General features: G+C 32.7%; 1 protein-coding gene across 1 annotated transcript in view; it reads right to left on the bottom strand.

Annotated features, from left to right (window-relative positions):
* Window positions 1-499: 499 nt before the first annotated feature.
* Pka-C3 (Protein kinase, cAMP-dependent, catalytic subunit 3) overlaps window positions 500-19,321 on the bottom strand; it is an 85,902-nt gene continuing 67,080 nt past the window's right edge. Inside the window, exons 7-12 of the mRNA XM_080146645.1 lie at window positions 18,864-18,943; window positions 8,588-8,664; window positions 5,629-5,739; window positions 4,877-4,939; window positions 4,069-4,127; window positions 500-2,003 (exon numbers count right to left, since the gene is read on the bottom strand). Of these exons, the coding sequence (XP_080002771.1) occupies window positions 1,829-2,003; window positions 4,069-4,127; window positions 4,877-4,939; window positions 5,629-5,739; window positions 8,588-8,664; window positions 18,864-18,943 (565 nt within the window). The 3' untranslated portion in view covers window positions 500-1,828. The remainder of the gene's footprint in view (window positions 2,004-4,068; window positions 4,128-4,876; window positions 4,940-5,628; window positions 5,740-8,587; window positions 8,665-18,863; window positions 18,944-19,321) is intronic.

The following is a 19,321-nucleotide window of genomic DNA, read 5'->3' as shown; positions in this document are numbered from 1 at the left end:
TAAGGGATAAGACAATTTTAGTCCAACCAATGAGAGAACGTGTATATTAAACGTTTGAGACCAATATAATTTACAGTCCAATGTCCGCTCCCTGACTTGGGCCATACCATTAGTAAATACAGCAATTCATATTTAATATTCCAATTCCTATTTGTGTAAATATACCATGTCTTTTAAGATAAAATATGTTATTCATCAGTGGCGTGCAAAGAGATACATCAGGTAGGCGTATAATCATTAGAGGGGGAAAAAGGGAAATGCAATTTCATCCCCCACCCCCCCATTACAAGCCAGTGACGCACAGAAAATAAGAATGTAATTCCGGAGGGGGAGGGTGGCTTTTTGGCTCCTAACTCAGTTTTCTATATGGTTTTAAAAATTCAAAAAATTTAATGTAGGTCTCGGCAATGTTCATTAAGAAAAAAAATTCCACTACAAAACATCCTACTGAGTTAAGAATTATAGAGTAGTTTCGCTACTAAAAAAAACAACAAAAAAATTAATTTGAACATTTATTTTTAAGATTTGTTGGTTAATGAATAATTGGTAAAACACACATATGAATATTAAGAACATCAAATACAATTACATTTCTGTCACGAGGCCAAGAGCACAGAGGGCCATTTTGACTCTTTTTTTATATGTACAATAACTTTTTAATTCGAAGTTTATCAATTTTACTTGAAATTTCTAATAAAATCACAGGCTAATAATATATAATAATAGTAGGGTTGAGCTGGTTATCCGAATGAATTTAGAATAATTATAAAAATTCTTAAATGAATAGATAAATTAAGTATAAAAATGAAAAAGAATAAAGTCAAAGTATGAAAATAAGTTGATTTAAAAAAACTGTCTTTAAATGTTTAAAATTTGTAACTTTTCAAAGCTCAAAGTGCTTAAGTTAACAAAATGAATAATTTTATTATAATGGTTATTTTAATTAAAGAAAACTATAACATTAATTCTTTATTTATGTACAGGGTGTCTCATTTACAATTTTTCTTGGTTAATTTTTAAAAACAATGAAACACCCTGTATACATTTTAAATTTTATTAATACATGGAACATGAAAAGTAGAATGACTATGAATAAACAAATAGATGTTATATACAAAGACAAATTGCTCAAAAACTTGGTAAAATTTTTGGTGGTACATTTTTTTGCTTTATTCGGTTTTGTACCGACTTTTGAACATTTCATCCTTGCTTATTTTTTAAAGCTTAACAAGAATCTTCTAAAACATTTATCTAGACCTTTGATTGGGGGTGTGAAAATAACAAAATTAAAAAAAAAGATTTTTTGTTATTGTTACACCCTGTTTTGATATGCTTATGTCAGAAATTTGTGCTATTTTTATCTTTTATTCGCATCAAAATGGTTCTAAATATCATATTTACATTTTAGGATTTATAAAAGTGAATTTAGACTTTTTGTATTTTTAAACATCATCAAATTATAGTCTAAATACACTTTCATCTAAAAGAATCTATTTTATTAATATTTTAATTGAACATGTGCTAAAACTAAAAACATGCATTGACAAATATTATTACAATAAAAGTAAAGAATTTCATACTTTTTTAAAATTGATAACTTTAAAATTGAACATTTATAGCTGTAAAGAACGAATTCTAAATCAATTTAAAAGGATTTTTTTTGTATAAAGTGTTTGACAATCTTGAAAAAAAGGCGTACAATATTAACAAAACTCCATGTTGTAGTATTATAAAAAAGACGCCATTTTATTTTACTTGGCAACCCTGTTAAAATGGCGCCAATCAAATTGCGCGCGAGAAAAAAACGCGCCAATTTTTTTGTTGTGATTTAGAAATCCGCAAACATTCTAATTTCCCTGTCAGAGACGGGGGGTACTTTGCGCCACTCAGTTTCTGGATACTCGTCAAAATTTCTTGAGTCACCGTCGAACGCAATTTTTGGGATAATGGGGGGCTTCAGGTTTCTGTAGTACACATCTTCCCAGTCGATTCCCTTGAACCATCTAAAATTAAAGAAAAACACATGAAAAATACTTTATACTAAAGAAATAAGATCTGTCTCTTTGTCCACTAAGATCTTGTAAATTGCTTGGGGAAGCTTACCGTTAGTTCATGGCAGATTAAGTTATATGTTAGTTTAAGATTTAAACCTAACCACCATTTCTGAACAAGGCCATAAAATGTGAGAGAAGGGGGGAATTTGCACCAGAAGAAAAACTATTGCCCATTTCATCTAACCAAAATTATCATTATTTCCATAAAATATATTGTTGTAAAATATACAATTATTGTACAATAATATACTTTCATTGATATCAATAAAGAATTTTTTACAATTCAGAACGGCTACTTATGACTAGCAAAAAAGTTAGGAATTTTATGACTTTACATAAAATATGAAAATTAGATAATAAGAGCCAAAAGACTAGTTAATTCTTAATTCAAAACTTTTAAGATTTTATAGTAATAAACTTATTTTCTTACAAATTGAAATTTAAAAAGAGAGAGGAAATAAAATTTTCTTAAATATCTTTCATGCATTTAAAAATTAAAATAATAATTTAATATTTTATTATGCTATAATTTTGATTTCAATTGTCCATGCTTTGATGATTTTTATAAGCGAAGCATACTTTTCAATAATACTATGTCCGCCAGTTTGGCCGTCCATCACCTGTAGCACTTATTAACATACAAGCTTTTACCTTTTTTTCGGCCTCGTATGTTCAAAATGCTTAACTAATTATCATTTTAACAGGAAAGCTATTCTACACTTAGAGGCGGCCTATACGCATGTCCGTAAAAGTTGGTTACTATTACAATTAGGTATTATCCGGTAAGTGTCGATGTTTACTTTGTTGATTTTTACTTTCATTTTTAACATGGTCAATCTTATGATGATTAAAAATAAATGTATCAACGTAACATTTATGTATTTACGTCCCAAAGTAAGTACGTCCATATTTAGCACAGGGGCGTCCAAGCTTTTTTATTTGGGGGGGGGGGGTAAAATTTTGAAAATATAAATTTGGGGGGGGGGGTGATCTTTATTTCATAGAGGCATTTTTTTTATTCGAGGGAGGGTGGGGTAATCACCCCTTTAACCCCCCCCCCCACCCCTTGGACGTCTTGAGCATCCTGTATTTTAAGCAAAACTAGTTAGTAATTAATATCTATTTGTCTGATTTTCTATTTTGTTGAGCAACTCTTTTATGGAAGTTGTCATACTTGTTAAATAAACTGTTTATCATAATAGCTTATTAGATTTCAAAATATTAGTAAAAAACATGACAAATTGATTGAAATATATTGTGTAATATGTAATCATAACTGATTTGATATTTGATACTAAATTATTATTTATACTAGCGGCTACTCCCCAAGAAGCTTCTAGGGGGACTTAAGATAGGAGGGGGAAAAGTCGACCTCATCCCAATTAAAGACACCCTTTCCAAAAATAGTTTAAAACCTTCCCAGGACCTATAAGAAGCTTCACTGTAAAGGAGAACTATATCAGTTAAGCAGGTAGCGAGATACTTTGAGACAGACAAAAAACGCATACTACTTTATATAATGGGATAGACACGCAATTAGTGTTCTATAGAAACATATTAATAATCTTTAAAAGGTAAATTTTGTTCATAGTTGGCACAGCATTAACAAGCTAAAACTCTTTTGATAATTTTGACTCCCCCCCCCCCTCCCATTCCTTAAATTACAAAAAATAGGATGTGGAATAATACCAGGAATCTAAAGGTATAAGACAATGACCGATAAAATAATGTACATCCCCAATGATGATGCCCAAAATTACTCCTTCTGTTGATTAAAATTATTGGTTGAAGCGTTTGAACACTTAATATGAGGAAGCGACCAATCAAAATTCACCAAAGTCCACAAAGTTTTTAAGCCAACATACATATAAGAAATTATTAATATAAAACTTTGGGGACTAGTGTAATAAACAGCCCATTGTCCCCTCTCTCTCTGACTACTTTAACCCCCCTGACCACACGCCCATTAAAGGAAACTTCTGACAAATTCAGTAAATATAAATATAATAATTACCTATGACGCTTAACATCTTCTGTACTATTCTTCATGTTTCCAAGCCTCTTTGTTCGATCCTTAAAAATATATTCATTATTCATGTGTACAATTTACTCAATAAATGTTTTCACTGAAAAAGAAAAGTTTTTCTCGTATTCATTCGAATCCGGTGGATAGGAACCGGTTCTCATCCATACGAAAAAACTATGTGTAGCATCGTATTATATCCAGCTTTCTACGAATATAAAAATGTACAATCATAAGATTAATCTATATCCGCGGAAAGCCGTTTATAATACGATGCGAGAAATAACTATTCTGTCCGCTAATATTTTGCAAACCATTAAATTGATTGAGATGTGAGTTAAATAGGTCTCGGGTTAGTTTTAGACATATTCATTTCTATTTAAGTCTTGGGATGGTTTCAAACTATTTTCTTCCTCCTCCCTACATTTACGAACGATCTAAAAAGCCCCTAGATGCTAAGGGTGCAGCTGATAATATATATTATAATGTAGAAATAGACGCATTTAATTATATTCTGTTTACTTTTGCACTATTTTTAACGTCTTCAGTTATGACGCAGATCAAATTCCTCAAAACAAGAAAGATTTAATCAGGGATCGGAAGCCGCGCGTAAGCCGCGTGTAAGCCTCAGTGAAATCGTCATTTTATCACTATAAAATTTAGCTGGATGTATAAAACTGTCTCTTTAGTAGACAATCCTTCTTTCAAAAATTTATTTTTCTGCTCACAAGCAGGTTTAAAACTGAGGCTTATGCGCGGCTGAGGCGCGGCTTCCGAACCCTGGATTTAATGACAATACCTGTACTAGCAGCTTCTTGATGAGATCTTTGGCCACTGGATCTATATGTCTTGGCCATTCAACCTAAACAAGTACAAGTATGCCAACATCCAGAAAAGCATAGGAAAAAAAGGATGACAACTTCCATAAAAGCGAAGCTCTGAAACGGAAGGATAAACGACCATTAACACTTGTAGAGTGTCAGAACGGAATAAAATAAACATTAATGAATATGTCTAATTTAAAAAAAATATGTTGCAAAACTGATTATATAAATGTTTCTGTTTAAGGACATACTGACGTTTTTAGGACTTTATTATAGAGATGCTTCGCTTATAACACTATACCTTGTTGTAATAGTAATCAGTACTCAAAAATCAGATGAATAGGACAATTTTAACATACAAAAATTTGTTATTAAAAAAGTAATAAATCAGCTTGTTTTAAATGGACGTACGGACTTTCTGGTAACGATTATAGAGATGCTGCGCTTTCTAAGTCGTTTTAATTGTATTTAAAGCCATAATTGAAAAATAGTTATTTCTTGCATCGTATTATAAACAGCTTTCCGCGGATATAGAATGTACAACCAGTTTTTTAGCCCCGAGGTGCCGAAGGCACTGGCTAAAAAAACTGGTTTTAATCTTATGATTGTACATTTTTATATTCGTAGAAAGCTGGAAATAATACGATGCTAGACATAGTTTTTTCGTATGGATAAGAACCGGTTCCTATCCACCGGATTCGAATGAATACGAGAAAAATAATTCTACCTTTCCGCTGAGAATCTTCTCATAGATACCAAAAGGATTATCATCAAAAAAGGGGGGATAGCCAGCCAGCATCTCATAGATCAGGATACCCAGTGCCCACCAGTCTACAGCCTAGGATAGATATAGATAGATAATAGATAGCCAGCCAGCATCTCATAGATCAGGATACCCAGTGCCCACCAGTCTACAGCCTAGGATAGATATAGATAGATAATAGATAGCCAGCCAGCATCTCATAGATCAGGATACCCAGTGCCCACCAGTCTACAGCCTAGGATAGATATAGAAAAATAATAGATAGCCAGCCAGCATCTCGTAGATCAGGATTCCCAGTGCCCACCAGTCTACAGCCTAGGATAGATATAAATAGATAATAGATAACCAGCTAGCATCTCATAGATCAGGATACCCAGTGCCCACCAGTCTACAGCCTAGGATAGATATAGATAGATAATAGATAGCCAGCCAGCATCTCATAGATCAGGATACCCAGAGCCCACCAGTCTACAGCCTAGGATAGATATAGATAGATAATAGATATCCAGCTGGCATCTCATAGATCAGGATACCCAGTGCCCACCAGTCTACAGCCTAGGATAGATATAGATAGATGATAGATAGCCAGCAAGCATCTCATAGATCAGGATACCAAGTGCCCACCAGTCTACAGCCTAGGATAGATATAGATAGATAATAGATAGCCAGCCAGCATCTCGTAGATCAGGATACCTAGTGCCCACCAGTCTACATCCTAGGATATATATAGATAGATAATGGAGAGTAGATAGCTATCCAGGAAATATATATACAGATAGCTAATACAACTTTAATAAATTGATTGTCTTTAATCTATCTGTCTGTCTTTTTATGTATTATATATTCATCTGTCAATTTATCTATTTGTTTGTCTGTATATCCGCGTATTTTTGTATGTCTCTGTCAACCTTTATACCTTTTTTTGTATTTCTGCCTGTATGTGTGTCTTTCTTTATGCTTGTCTTTCTATCTTCCTGTTTCTCTGTGTAACGGTCTTCCTGTATAAATTTCTATCTACAGGGTGTCCCTCGTAAACTGGTTTTTTTTGAAACGCTTATTACTCCCTTAATATTTGAGCTATCTTCGTAAAATAAAAAGTATTTGACAGCCTGCTACTGACCATTTTATGGGGTAATGATGAAAAATCCACAAAATAAACAGGAAAAAATCTACGAGGTATTACATAAAAGGCTAATTTTATTGAATTTAGACTAACCCACAAGAAAATATTTGCTTTGTGAACTTTAAGATTAGCTAGGGTTCAAACGGCTGGTCGCTCAGACTTTCTAAGCACAAAAATGGAATAGGCTTGACATGGCATACCAGAAATTCTCAATATTCAAGAATCTGAAGTGTAATATAAGTGAACAATACGTAAAAATAGGCATAATATTGATCTTTTCTGTTAATTTTTCATGTGAGCTCGCTTCAAATGCACACAAGAACCTGAAATATACCAGACTTTTTAATTATATTACAATGCCAGTTCTAATAATGTCTGGAGTAAGTCTTTGTGATCCACCGTTTGACCACCAGCTGCTTTAAAAGTTAACTAAGGCATATTTTTCTTGTGGATTAGTCTTATATTCACTAAAATCAGCCTGTTATGTATTACCTTGTAGATTTTTTTCTGTTAACTTTGCGGATTTTTCATCACTATATCATTAAATGGTCAGTAGTAGGCTGTCAAATACTTTTTATTTTACTAAGATAGCTCAAATAGTAAGGGAGTAATAAGCGTTTTAAAAAAAAACCAGTTTACGAGGGACACCCTGTATATACCTTATTATGACCCTTGGACTGAATGATTTCTGGTGGCAGGTATTCAGGGGTACCACACAGGGTCCAAGTCTATCTATTTATCTATATACCTTATTATGACCCTTGGACTGAATGATTTCTGGTGCCAGGTATTCAGGGGTATCACACAGGGGTACCACACAGGGTCCAAGTACTATCTATCTATATACCTTATTATGACCCTTGGACTGAATGATTTCTGGTGCCAGGTATTCAGGGGTACCACACAAGGTCCAAGAATAATCTATCTATCTATCTACATACCTTATTATGACCCTTGGACTGAATGATTTCTGGTGCCAGGTATTCAGGGGTACCACACAAGGTCCAAGAATAATCTATCTATCTATCTACATACCTTATTATGCCCCTTGGACTGAATGATTTCTGGTGCCAGGTATTCAGGGGTACCACACAAGGTCCAAGAATAATCTATCTATCTATCTACATACCTTATTATGCCCCTTGGACTGAATGATTTCTGGTGCCAGGTATTCAGGGGTACCACACAAGGTCCAAGAATAATCTATCTATCTATCTACATACCTTATTATGACCCTTGGACTGAATGATTTCTGGTGCCAGGTATTCAGGGGTACCACACAAGGTCCAAGAATAATCTATCTATCTATCTACATACCTTATTATGCCCCTTGGACTGAATGATTTCTGGTGCCAGGTATTCAGGGGTACCGCACAGGGTCCAAGTACTATCTATCTATCTATATACCTTATTATGCCCCTTGGACTGAATGATTTCTGGTGCCAGGTATTCAGGGGTATCACACAGGGGTACCACACAGGGTCCAAGTACTATCTATCTATCTATCTATCTATATACCTTATTATGACCCTTGGACTGAATGATTTCTGGTGCCAGGTATTCAGGGGTACCACACAAGGTCCAAGAATAATCTATCTATCTATCTACATACCTTATTATGCCCCTTGGACTGAATGATTTCTGGTGCCAGGTATTCAGGGGTACCACACAAGGTCCAAGAATAATCTATCTATCTATCTACATACCTTATTATGCCCCTTGGACTGAATGATTTCTGGTGCCAGGTATTCAGGGGTACCACACAAGGTCCAAGAATAATCTATCTATCTATCTACATACCTTATTATGACCCTTGGACTGAATGATTTCTGGTGCCAGGTATTCAGGGGTACCACACAGGGTCCAAGTCCGATCTGTTCAGCGTAACACAAACATTATTTTTAAGAACACAAAGACATTTTGTATAATTATTTAGTACCTATATTTACGACATCTTTTACAACGTAGAAACTCCAATTTTTTAAACAACTAATACTTTGGATACTTTTATTTAATTTTGATTGGTTGGTTTCAAACGAGAAGTAACAATCATTCTAATCTACAGAAGGAATGTATTAATCTATAGTCTATTATCTTATCCCTTTAGATCCCTGGTAAATTATAAGCTACTGACTAACCGTTCAAAGTATTATAGAGTATCTTCGTTACAAAAATAAGTACTTCTGTATAAAAACAAAAAATATTATGTTTTTGTACTCAGATGGAATAATACATAATAAAGATATTATTTTCATAAATATGGTGTTCAATCACTGCTGCATATTATCATATCTGCATTTAACTTTTTATATTCGCAAAAATACACAGTAGCAAAAAAATGAAGATGAATAAAGTTCCTCCACGGCATACGATAAAATAACCAATGAGAGGCCAGCATAAATTTTACCATTGGTCAATTACAATATTACAGTGTATACTGGCCTCTCGTTGGCTATTCTATTGTATCATTTTCAAAAAAATAAGAAAAAGCGATTATTTCCCTTTTATTGGTTATGGACCACAAACAACCTTTTTAAGATTTTAGGTTAGGTTAGGTTAAATAAGAGTTAGAAAACCCCAATTGAGAAGAACTTCAGGGTAGAGAGCCCTGCAGGATTACTGCCTATAAGGGAAATATAGTTTGCACTGTTATAATAATATACAGTTCTGAGCTGGATCTTTAAATCATTTTAGTGGTGAGCCAGATCGGGGTGAGCCGAATTTCAGCCAATCACAGCGCGGCATTTCATAAAATGCTGTGCTCTCATTGGTGAAAAGTTGGCTCACCCCGATCTGGCTCACCACTTAAATGATTTAAAGATCCAGCTCTGATAATTTGAAAATGTGATACATTGCGGAAATGAACGCACACCCGTAAATATACCTCATTTTATATTCATGGCTAGGAACAAAATGGGATGGTAACAAATTTTCTCACAAACAACACGTTTAATTTTGTTGGAGAGTGTTGAGTTCGAGTCTCGACCCCATCTGTACAGTAAAATAGTAGAGGGGATATTTTCGTGGCCCATACATAATTCTTAAAACAGATGTATAGTATCGATGTATTTACAAACAACTACCTCCCTTCCTTTTTCAAAGACATCTTTCGTCTGCTTCTAAATAATTTTCTGCTACTTGGCTGTGTTAATATAAGCGACACCATTGGTTGATTTTCAATGACGCAATAGAAGGGTTGCACAAGGTGGTTGCGATGGGGAGATACAGTTATTTAACCCTTTCTCCCTCCCTCTAGTGTTTTACTCTAATATTCTTAATGTTAACAATTAAGGCCTCCAGACAATGATTGTGCAATAAGATATATAAGTTGGAAAGAATTTTAATGTTAGAGGGAGATTTTAAATCTGCATCAAATTTTAAGGATTTTTTTTATAGAATTAGTTTTTTGTATAATTCTTTATCTAAAAGCGGAAATACAATTTAAGTTAATTAATTTTGACATCTGTGATTGGTGGATTAAAAATTATCTTCGCTCTGATAGGAGAAGCTTAAGTGTCGCACATCATTCAACCAATTAGAGCGCAGGTAGTTTCCAATCCACCTATACTATTGGTCAAAATTTATGAACTTAAATTGTATTTCCGCTTTTAGATAAATAATTATACAAAAAACGAATTTTATAAAAAAAAATCCTTAATATTTGATGCAGATTTCAAATCTCCCTCTAACAATAAAATTCCTTTCAACTTATATATCCTATTGTGCAACTAAAGTTTTTTTTGTCTTATGGGCATTAATTTATACAGGCTATATGGATTAAAAGGGAGACACTGTTCCCATAAGCTATCTAAGAGATCTTAAGGGATAAGACTATGGAGAGAAGTTGATATACACACAATTATGATAAATAATATCTACCCTTAAAAATAAGATTAAAAAAGTTTGGACAAAATTAGTTTGTGCAACTCAATCAAGATTTGTTCCAAAAGAGAACTTTTCATAAAACTTTGGATACCAGCATAATTTACAGTCCTATATTCTCCTCTCTGAGAAACCTATACATTTCTATCCAGTTTTACTATTTTTTCTTCCGAATACAATTCATTTTTTTTGCAATTATTCGAAGGTAAGAATAGCAATTTATTTATCAGATATAAATAATATGTTATTTATTTTTTTTTCTTTATCATAAGTAGGGATTAGCCAGCAGCCCATTAAGCTATATAAGGACTATAGCTATATAATGAGGATAAACAAAATTACCCCTTTTGTAAGTGAGAATCATTAGTTGAAAAGTTTAGACACTAACAGTTTGGAATCAACCAACCAAAATTTATCAAAAGCACCCAAACTTTTAAGCCAACAAATAACTTGGTTATAAAACTTTGGTTACCAGTGTAATTTACAGTCCAATGTTTACTGTGCTACTTATGGATATAACTGACTTTTTATATTTTAAGGATTCCATATGAATTTTTCATATCAAAGAAAATTCTAAATAGGATTCTTCAAAAGGAAAAAATATATGAGAGAGAAAATTGTTCATATACATTTTTTTTAAAACTGAATTTTTAAAAGCGAAGCTTTTCTATAATTAGGGTCGGTCCGTCCGTACGTCCGTCCGTACGTCCGAGATAGATAGCTTTTATTCGTTAATTTAGGCATGTTAGAATTGTCCTATCGATTTCAAACTTTGCATGATGATTCCTGTAGTAGTTAGGTACGATTTAGAAAGCGTAGCAACTCTATAATCATTATCAGAATGTCCGTACGTCCATTTTAAACATGTTGATTTTTCTAATTTTTTAACAGCAAATTTTTATGTGATCTAATTATCCGTTTGATCTGATTTTTGGTATATTCATACCTGGGACAACAAAGAACAATATTTTAAGCCAAGCAACTCTATAATCAAATCCTAAAAATGTAAGTATGTCCATAAACTCAATAAACATTATCCTGTATCAAGAAGTTTTTCAACAAATTTACTTACAATTTTGCTTCGACTCTTATACTTTTATATTCTGATAATTCAGTTTAGACACTATACAAGTGTTAATGTCCGTTTGTCCTACCGTTTCAGTGCTTCGCTTTTATGGATGTTGTCATCCTTGTTAATATAAGAATATATTAGCATTTCAGAGCTAAGGAAAAAGACAATATAATTGCATTGTCCCTTTCGTTGCATCGCCTCTTAAGAAGCGTTTCATCGTATTTTCATAGTAGCTATTACCATATTTCTAGATCCTGCAGGGGGTCTAACTCTGCGGGGCAATCACCTAACCCAACTTAACCTAACCAAACCTAAAATAACCTACACAAACTAATGTGAAAATACGACGAAACGCCTCTTAGAGGAAATCTATATATCTAACTAAAGTGTCTATCTATATATCTATATAAAGTGTCTATCTATGTATCTATCTAAAGTGTTTATCTATGTATCTATCTACTAAAGTGTCTATACATCTAAATTGCCTATCTATGGATCTATCTAAAGTGTCTATCTATGTATCTAAATAGTGTCTATCTATATATCTAAATAATGTGTCTATCTATGTATCTATCTACTAAATTGTCTATGCATTTAAATTGTCTATCTATGTATCTATATAAATTAAAAAGAATTGAATACAAACCACTTTTTATCAACTCTTGCTCTTTACCCTTTTTATCTGCTAAATTAAATATGGATATACAAGAACAGACTGAAATATGATCATTTATTTTAGTTGTTGCGTATTTTTTGAGACTACAATCGACAATTTTGATTAAGCCACAAAGGAGCACTTTTTCAGCTGCCGACCCAGCCTCGCGGCTTATTAAGTAGCTGTAGCTGCCTAGCTTTAACTATAGATATATTTTAAAAGGTAAAATTTAAAATGTCCAATAATCTTTAAATCTAATAGCTTAATTTTATTAAATCTAGCGCGTAATTCTATTCAAATTGCTGATAGGGCTGTGCAATTAATGACGCAAGTCAATCAACGTGCCAAAAAGTAAATATCTCTTTAATCGCAAACACCTATAAATTATCACTAGTGTATTAATTCATCCCCAATGATAATAAACAAATTAAACCTTATTTAGATATAAAATATTGGTTAAAAAGAAAGGAAACTTCTAATTTGAACAAGACAATAACAATTAAATAAAAGTTTTTGAGCCAACGAATAATATACCGCTGTTATAAAACTTTGGGTACCAGTATAATTTAAAGTTTAATGTCCAGTTATTGCGATTTTAGCACATCAATTAAATTGCTTTTATTGCGGAAGTAATGACACACCCCGTTGACAGATACCCTTTACAAATAACAATGTCCAGTTTTTGCTGGACAAACCTTATATAATTGTAACAGGATGTCAGTCTGTCTATGGCTTAAGATTTAGCTAGGGAAACTTTATAGTTATTTGGGTGGAGGATACCTTCACCCCCCCCCCCCCCCTACAGCTAAAATGACTAATACAAAATTATATTATAACTTTGGGGACTTTTATGAAATTTTTATTGTTTTGTCCAAATAGAAACATTTTAATTTTTCGACATTAAGTTTACTCATAGGGTAATTTAGTTATCATAATTGGGTGTGTAAGTTGAATTATCGTCCATTGTCTCTTCCCTGAATATGAAATATGCAGAGTAATGTTGGGTTGGCTTTGAAACAAAAAAATTGATGGTGTTCATTTATTTCAGCACATAATACACATAATTATATCATTATAACTGCATACTATTTTTACCGCAAAAACTACCCCTCTCAATTTTTATTCAATCATAAAAAAACATCCTTTTTCTATTTATTTATTATTATAATTATATGCTTAAATAAAACATGGGTTATTATGATAATATGCTGAAATGGATGCACACCGAAGTGGGAATGACTGAAAAATATGAGAAAATTCCTCTAAATTCAAGGGGACCACCTTACCTTCCCCATCTTCTACTTAATTTTCAATTAACTTTGCGGGGGTTAGGGGACTTTTAGCTTTAACAACTTTTGACCTACAGAAAACTCTAGCTTTTTGAGGCTCTCTTAATCCTTTCTTTGCTCAAATCTTTCCTTAAAAAGCATCAATTTTATTTATAGTGTTCTATTATTGGTTTATAAATGATGTACCCATATATCAATTCATATTTTCTTATATCAATGCAATGATCAGTGCAATATATATATTTTTTATTAATCTATTTTTTTGTATGTATCCATATTAGAGTAAAACACTAGAGGGAGAAAGAGTTAAATAACTATATCTTCCCATCGCATTAACCTTGTGCAACCTTTCTATTGGGTCATTGAAAATCAACCAATGGTATAGCTTATATCAACACAGCCAAGTAGCAGAAAATAATTTAGATGCAGACGAAAGAGGTTTTTGAAAAAGGAAGGGAGGTAGTTGCCTGTAGATACATCTATACTATAGATCTGTTGTATCCATATATCCATTATCCATAAACATAAGATACTGCAAGGCAAAACAAGGACGCCAATTTCCATGGACAGGTTACAACAAAATAAAAGAACCAATGAACATTACAAGCACATCTAGAAAGAATAACGTTTTTTTGAAAGATGAAGGGATGGGGTCAATTATTAAATAAAATTTGAATAATCAAATGCAAAATATTAATACTTTAATTTTAATGATTTCTTTAAAAAACTCTTTTTTTATAAATGTATTCAATAGCTTCGCTAAGAATTTTTTGGGTTGATTATATATTTACATTCAAAGTTCCAAATCCATAGATCGATTACATTACTTTAAAGCTATCTATGGATTTTTAAAAGTAGCATTGAAATTGATTCTATAATTTGGCGTCCCTGATTACGTGGGTGTTACTCGCTTAACCACATTCAGTTTTACACAACAAATGTAATCTTAGAACATGGCAGGCAAGCAGGGATAGTACCTCGGAAAAAAATATACAGGAATAAGTCAATGGAGTTAAATAATCCCCCCCCCAAAAAAAAATATATAAAAAATTTCCCTTTTGCTCCAACAATTTTAAGGTAAATCAATATTTACCCAAGTTCTTATTAAGTGAAATTCTGTCTTTTGTAGATTTTTATTGGAATGCAAATTAATTTGTCAATCATTGTATTCTCTCTTCCTGTGAGCTAACATTAGAATAGGATAAACACATATCTAAGAAAATGATTAAAGTCCCTCAACAGATTATGACGTCATACGATAAAATACAATTGGTCAATTACAGTGTATACTGGCCTTTCATTGGCTATTCTATCGTATGACGTCATAATCTGTTGAGGGACTTTAATCATCTTTCATATATAAGAAAAAAATATTTTAGAATTAAATCAATTTAGTTTCTTGACGACACAAAAGACTATAACATAAATTATAAAAACAGATAAAATATATTTAATTGTCCGAACTTTTCAATGAATAGTTTTACAGGAGGAGTAATTTTGTTTATCATTATGGGGTATGTACAGATCAATATAACGTTCATTGACTTTCTCTTAGATCCTGAAGTGATAAGTCTTATGTTGTTAGAATAACAGCACCAAAATAACAAGGATCTTTAGGGGATAGAACAGTGTACATAAATTGATTTACATTTCCTATAATGAAAAAACAAAGTCACCCCTCTTGATTAAAACGTTAGGAAACTCATTATAGTAAAACACTATTGGGGAAAGGGTTAAATAACTGTATCTCCCAATCGCACTGTCCTTGTGCCGACTCTCAATTGGGGCATTAAAAATCAACCAATGGTGTGGTGTAAATGTGTGTAATGGTGTAAATGTGTGTAATGGTGTAAATGTGTGTAATGGTGTAAATGTGTGTAATGGTGTAAATGTGTGTAATGGTGTAAATGTGTGTAATGGTGTAAATGTGTGTAATGGTGTAAATGTGTGTAATGGTGTAAATGTGTGTAATGGTGTAAATGTGTGTAATGGTGTAAATGTGTGTAATGGTGTAAATGTGTGTAATGGTGTAAATGTGTGTAATGGTGTAAATGTGTGTAATGGTGTAAATGTGTGTAATGGTGTGAATGTGTGTAATGGTGTAAATGTGTGTAATGGTGTAAATGTGTGTAATGGTGTAAATGTGTGTAATGGTGTAAATGTGTGTAATGGTGTAAATGTGTGTAATGGTGTAAATGTGTGTAATGGTGTAAATGTGTGTAATGGTGTAATGGTGTATTTAAGTAAATGTTAAATGTGTTGATCTGTTTATGAAATTAATTATTACCAGATGTAAATTGTACAGGAATACCAGGATAGGACAATGTGCGATAATTTTAGTTGCGCCTTTCCTTTTTTCTTATGCCAAACACCCCTCTAGATGCCCCATATAACTTAACCTTACCCAAAAGTAATAAACATGCAAAAAATTTGTCAAAAGCTTTCAGAACTGCAAGTTATTTTTCTGCTGCTTATTTGCAACATGTTCCTGTATCTTTGATTTAAAATTTTGTTAAGGGAGGGGGGGGGGGGGTATTAATTGCACAATTTTTTTTATTTCTATCTGTCTATTGGTTATATCTATCTATACGATTATACCAATATCCTTTAACACATGTCTATTCCCGTTAAAGGGATAAAGAGTTATTTTCTTGGGGTTTAAAAACAAAATATTATTACAGCAAGATTACTAGATATTTCTGTAGTATGACAGTAGTGTAAAGAATAGTTTTTAGAACTCACTAAAGATGTGGTTATATATTTTACATATCTCTCAAGTTCAGATTTAATTAAGCGGTGCTTTCCAACAAAGTGCTTGTCGAGCACTATCCCCCCCCCCTAATTTTAAAAAAGAGAAGCGGTGTTTTTTTTTCTCGACATGCCTAACCCCGGCGATAAGCCCTAACCCAACAAGGTTACCTAACTTGGTGCTATAACCCAGTTCGGCTACCCAGTACCCGATTTAACCTAACCTAATCTGACGTCAAGTAGTAAACAAACAAACGAAAAACTAGTCCATCTTATTTTCGATTTGTTTCACAATAAGATGGGTGGGTTCGGTGCTTAACAAGAAGACAAGAAGGCTGAGGGAAAACACTTTTTAACCAAAACCAAAATGCTTAATCTATTTGAACTAAAGAGCAAAAAAAGTTAAAATCTAAATCAAAATTTAAGTATGGTTTATATAATGTTATCCTAGTTAACTGTAGAATTTCAAGTTTTAGACAATGGACGATAAATTGATGTACAATCAGCCATAATCACTTTTAGTTCTTTAGTCAACATGAGTATTGAATATTAAAGGGGCGCAGCCGCTAGTAAAATAATAAATTAACAGGATATTGCTGTAATTTGTTGTAAACATTTTAGATTTTTTTCTGGTTTTAAAAGAACATTAGTACATTCAGTATTAGTTGTTGTACTAGATGTAACTGTTTTAATGTGTCTTCTAATTTATGATCCAATAATATAGGTTGGGTAGCCTGGTTCAAATTAAAAAGATGACAATTTGTAGCTCGTCTCGAAATGTAAAATAGTAAAATTCATTTATTAGTAGAAGTATTATTAATATAACTGTTTTAAGTTGGGTAGCATGGTTCAAATTTAAAAAGTGTTGATTGTAGTAATCATAGTTAGATTGGCTAAACATTCAAAATCAAAACTGTTATCTTTTTTGTCATATAGCATTGTTCGAAATGTAACTGTATTAATGAATAATTTTGGTAATTTATTTATGTACCAATTTGTCTTTTTTTAGCAGACCTGAATTGTTACTCAAATTTAGGATTAAATTTATTAGCATGTATTAAAACGTAACGGTTATTATCTTTCAAAATTTTTTTAATTGATTAACCCTTAAGATTTTGAGCCAGTCTATTCGACAGCTTGTCAATTAATAGTTTAACTTTTAACTGATTCAAAAACACGATGACCAACACCATTTGACAATTTGACAAAAAATGTAGATCATTTAAGAAACATAATTTTCACCAAAATCATTAAAAGAAAGATCGGGGAGGTGTCGGGTTCAAGTCCTAGTCCATATCATGTTGTACCAAAGTCGTTAAAATTACTCACACTGCTGCTATGTCAAGCTCATATCATGAATAGTAAGAGTAAACGACTTTCAAATATACAAAAGTGTAGAAGCACAGATATGACCTCGAGACAAAGCTTTACAATCAAAAAGTTAATTTAAATACAAGGCGCGTGGCCAAAGAATTTTGCACAAAAATGGACATAATGTACATATATATTTAAAATCCAGGTTTTGGTCATCAAATTCAGTTGTTCTTTTACAGTAATACTAGTGGTAGATATCTCAGGGATCTTCAGGGGTGAGAAAATGGAAGATAAATTCATGTTTCCCGCAATTAACATATACACAATTCTTCGTTTGTTATCCTATTAGAGTAAAACACTAAAGGGAGAAAGGGTTAAATAACTGTATCTCCCCATCGCAACCACCTTGTGCAACCCTTGTATTGGGTCATTGAAAATCAACCAATGGTATCGCTTATATTTCACAGCCAAGTAGCAGAAAATAATTTAGAAGCAGACGAAAGAGGTCTTTGAACAATGAAGGGAGGTGGTTGTCTTTATATATGTACATTTATACTATAGATCTGTTGATTTGATATCCTTTCGAGTAATTTATTGTCCATTATAACATCTCTATATCCCTGTATACATATATATATATGTATCTAATAATCTATACTTAGCACAAAGGCCTATTTGTTTATTTTAAACAATTTTAAAATATTTTCTGTAATTTGAGGTTTCGCACCTAGCATTCAAGTTAAAACAAATTTACTAAATTCCTATAAAACCATTTGAAAACTTTGAAAACAGACATACCGTTGTAGCGAAGTACAAAAATCATGGATAGACAAACGGACAAAGTGAATTATATTGCAGATGTTCAGTTGTCAGTAAATGAAAAAGAGAGTGCGCTATAAATCCTTTTTGAAAGATCACGAAACCTTTATAAGAACCTGTCTTTTGAAGCTTGACCGTCAGACCGACGGACCAAGTAAATTATATAGGGAATCATCACCAAAGATTTCAGCTGTGTATCTTTAATAGCAGCTGAAACAAATCACATTTCCCTCATAGCGTTACGGACGGATGCACTGTCGGACAGACAGTAAAAATATAATGTTTGATATTTTCCTGAAATTCTCTTGGCGAATCCAAAGTCTGTGATCTTGAGATGACCCTCTCTATCCAGCAGCAGGTTCTCAGGCTTCAGATCCCTGCAACAAAATAAGCGGATTACAATATAAAGTTTTGGATCATGGAAAGAAAACGAAGTAGCCGGTTTCATCGTATTTTCACAGTACCTTTTGAAGGGTTATTTTAGGTTAGGTTAGGTTAAGTAAATGTTAATGATTGTCCCGCAGGGTTAGAAAATATGCCCCGCAGTGCTAGAGCCCCCCGCAGGGGTAGAAATAGGAGAAAGGCTACTGTAAAAAAAAACCGACGAAACCGGCAACTTCGTTTTCTTTCCATGATCCAAAGTTTTTAAATGGGTTTCTTTAGCTGTGCTATGTCTTTAGGTCTGTTTTTATTTGAGATACAACTACGGATCTTAAGAGACAATAAATTGATATACATTGATACTAAACAAATTA

Source organism: Acartia tonsa, chromosome 13 (assembly GCF_053477335.1).
Source record: "Acartia tonsa isolate MP-2025a chromosome 13, ASM5347733v1, whole genome shotgun sequence".
NCBI lineage: Eukaryota > Metazoa > Arthropoda > Copepoda > Calanoida > Acartiidae > Acartia > Acartia tonsa.
Note: the sequence above shows the minus strand (reverse complement) of the source record. Positions and strands in the feature narration are given on the sequence as shown.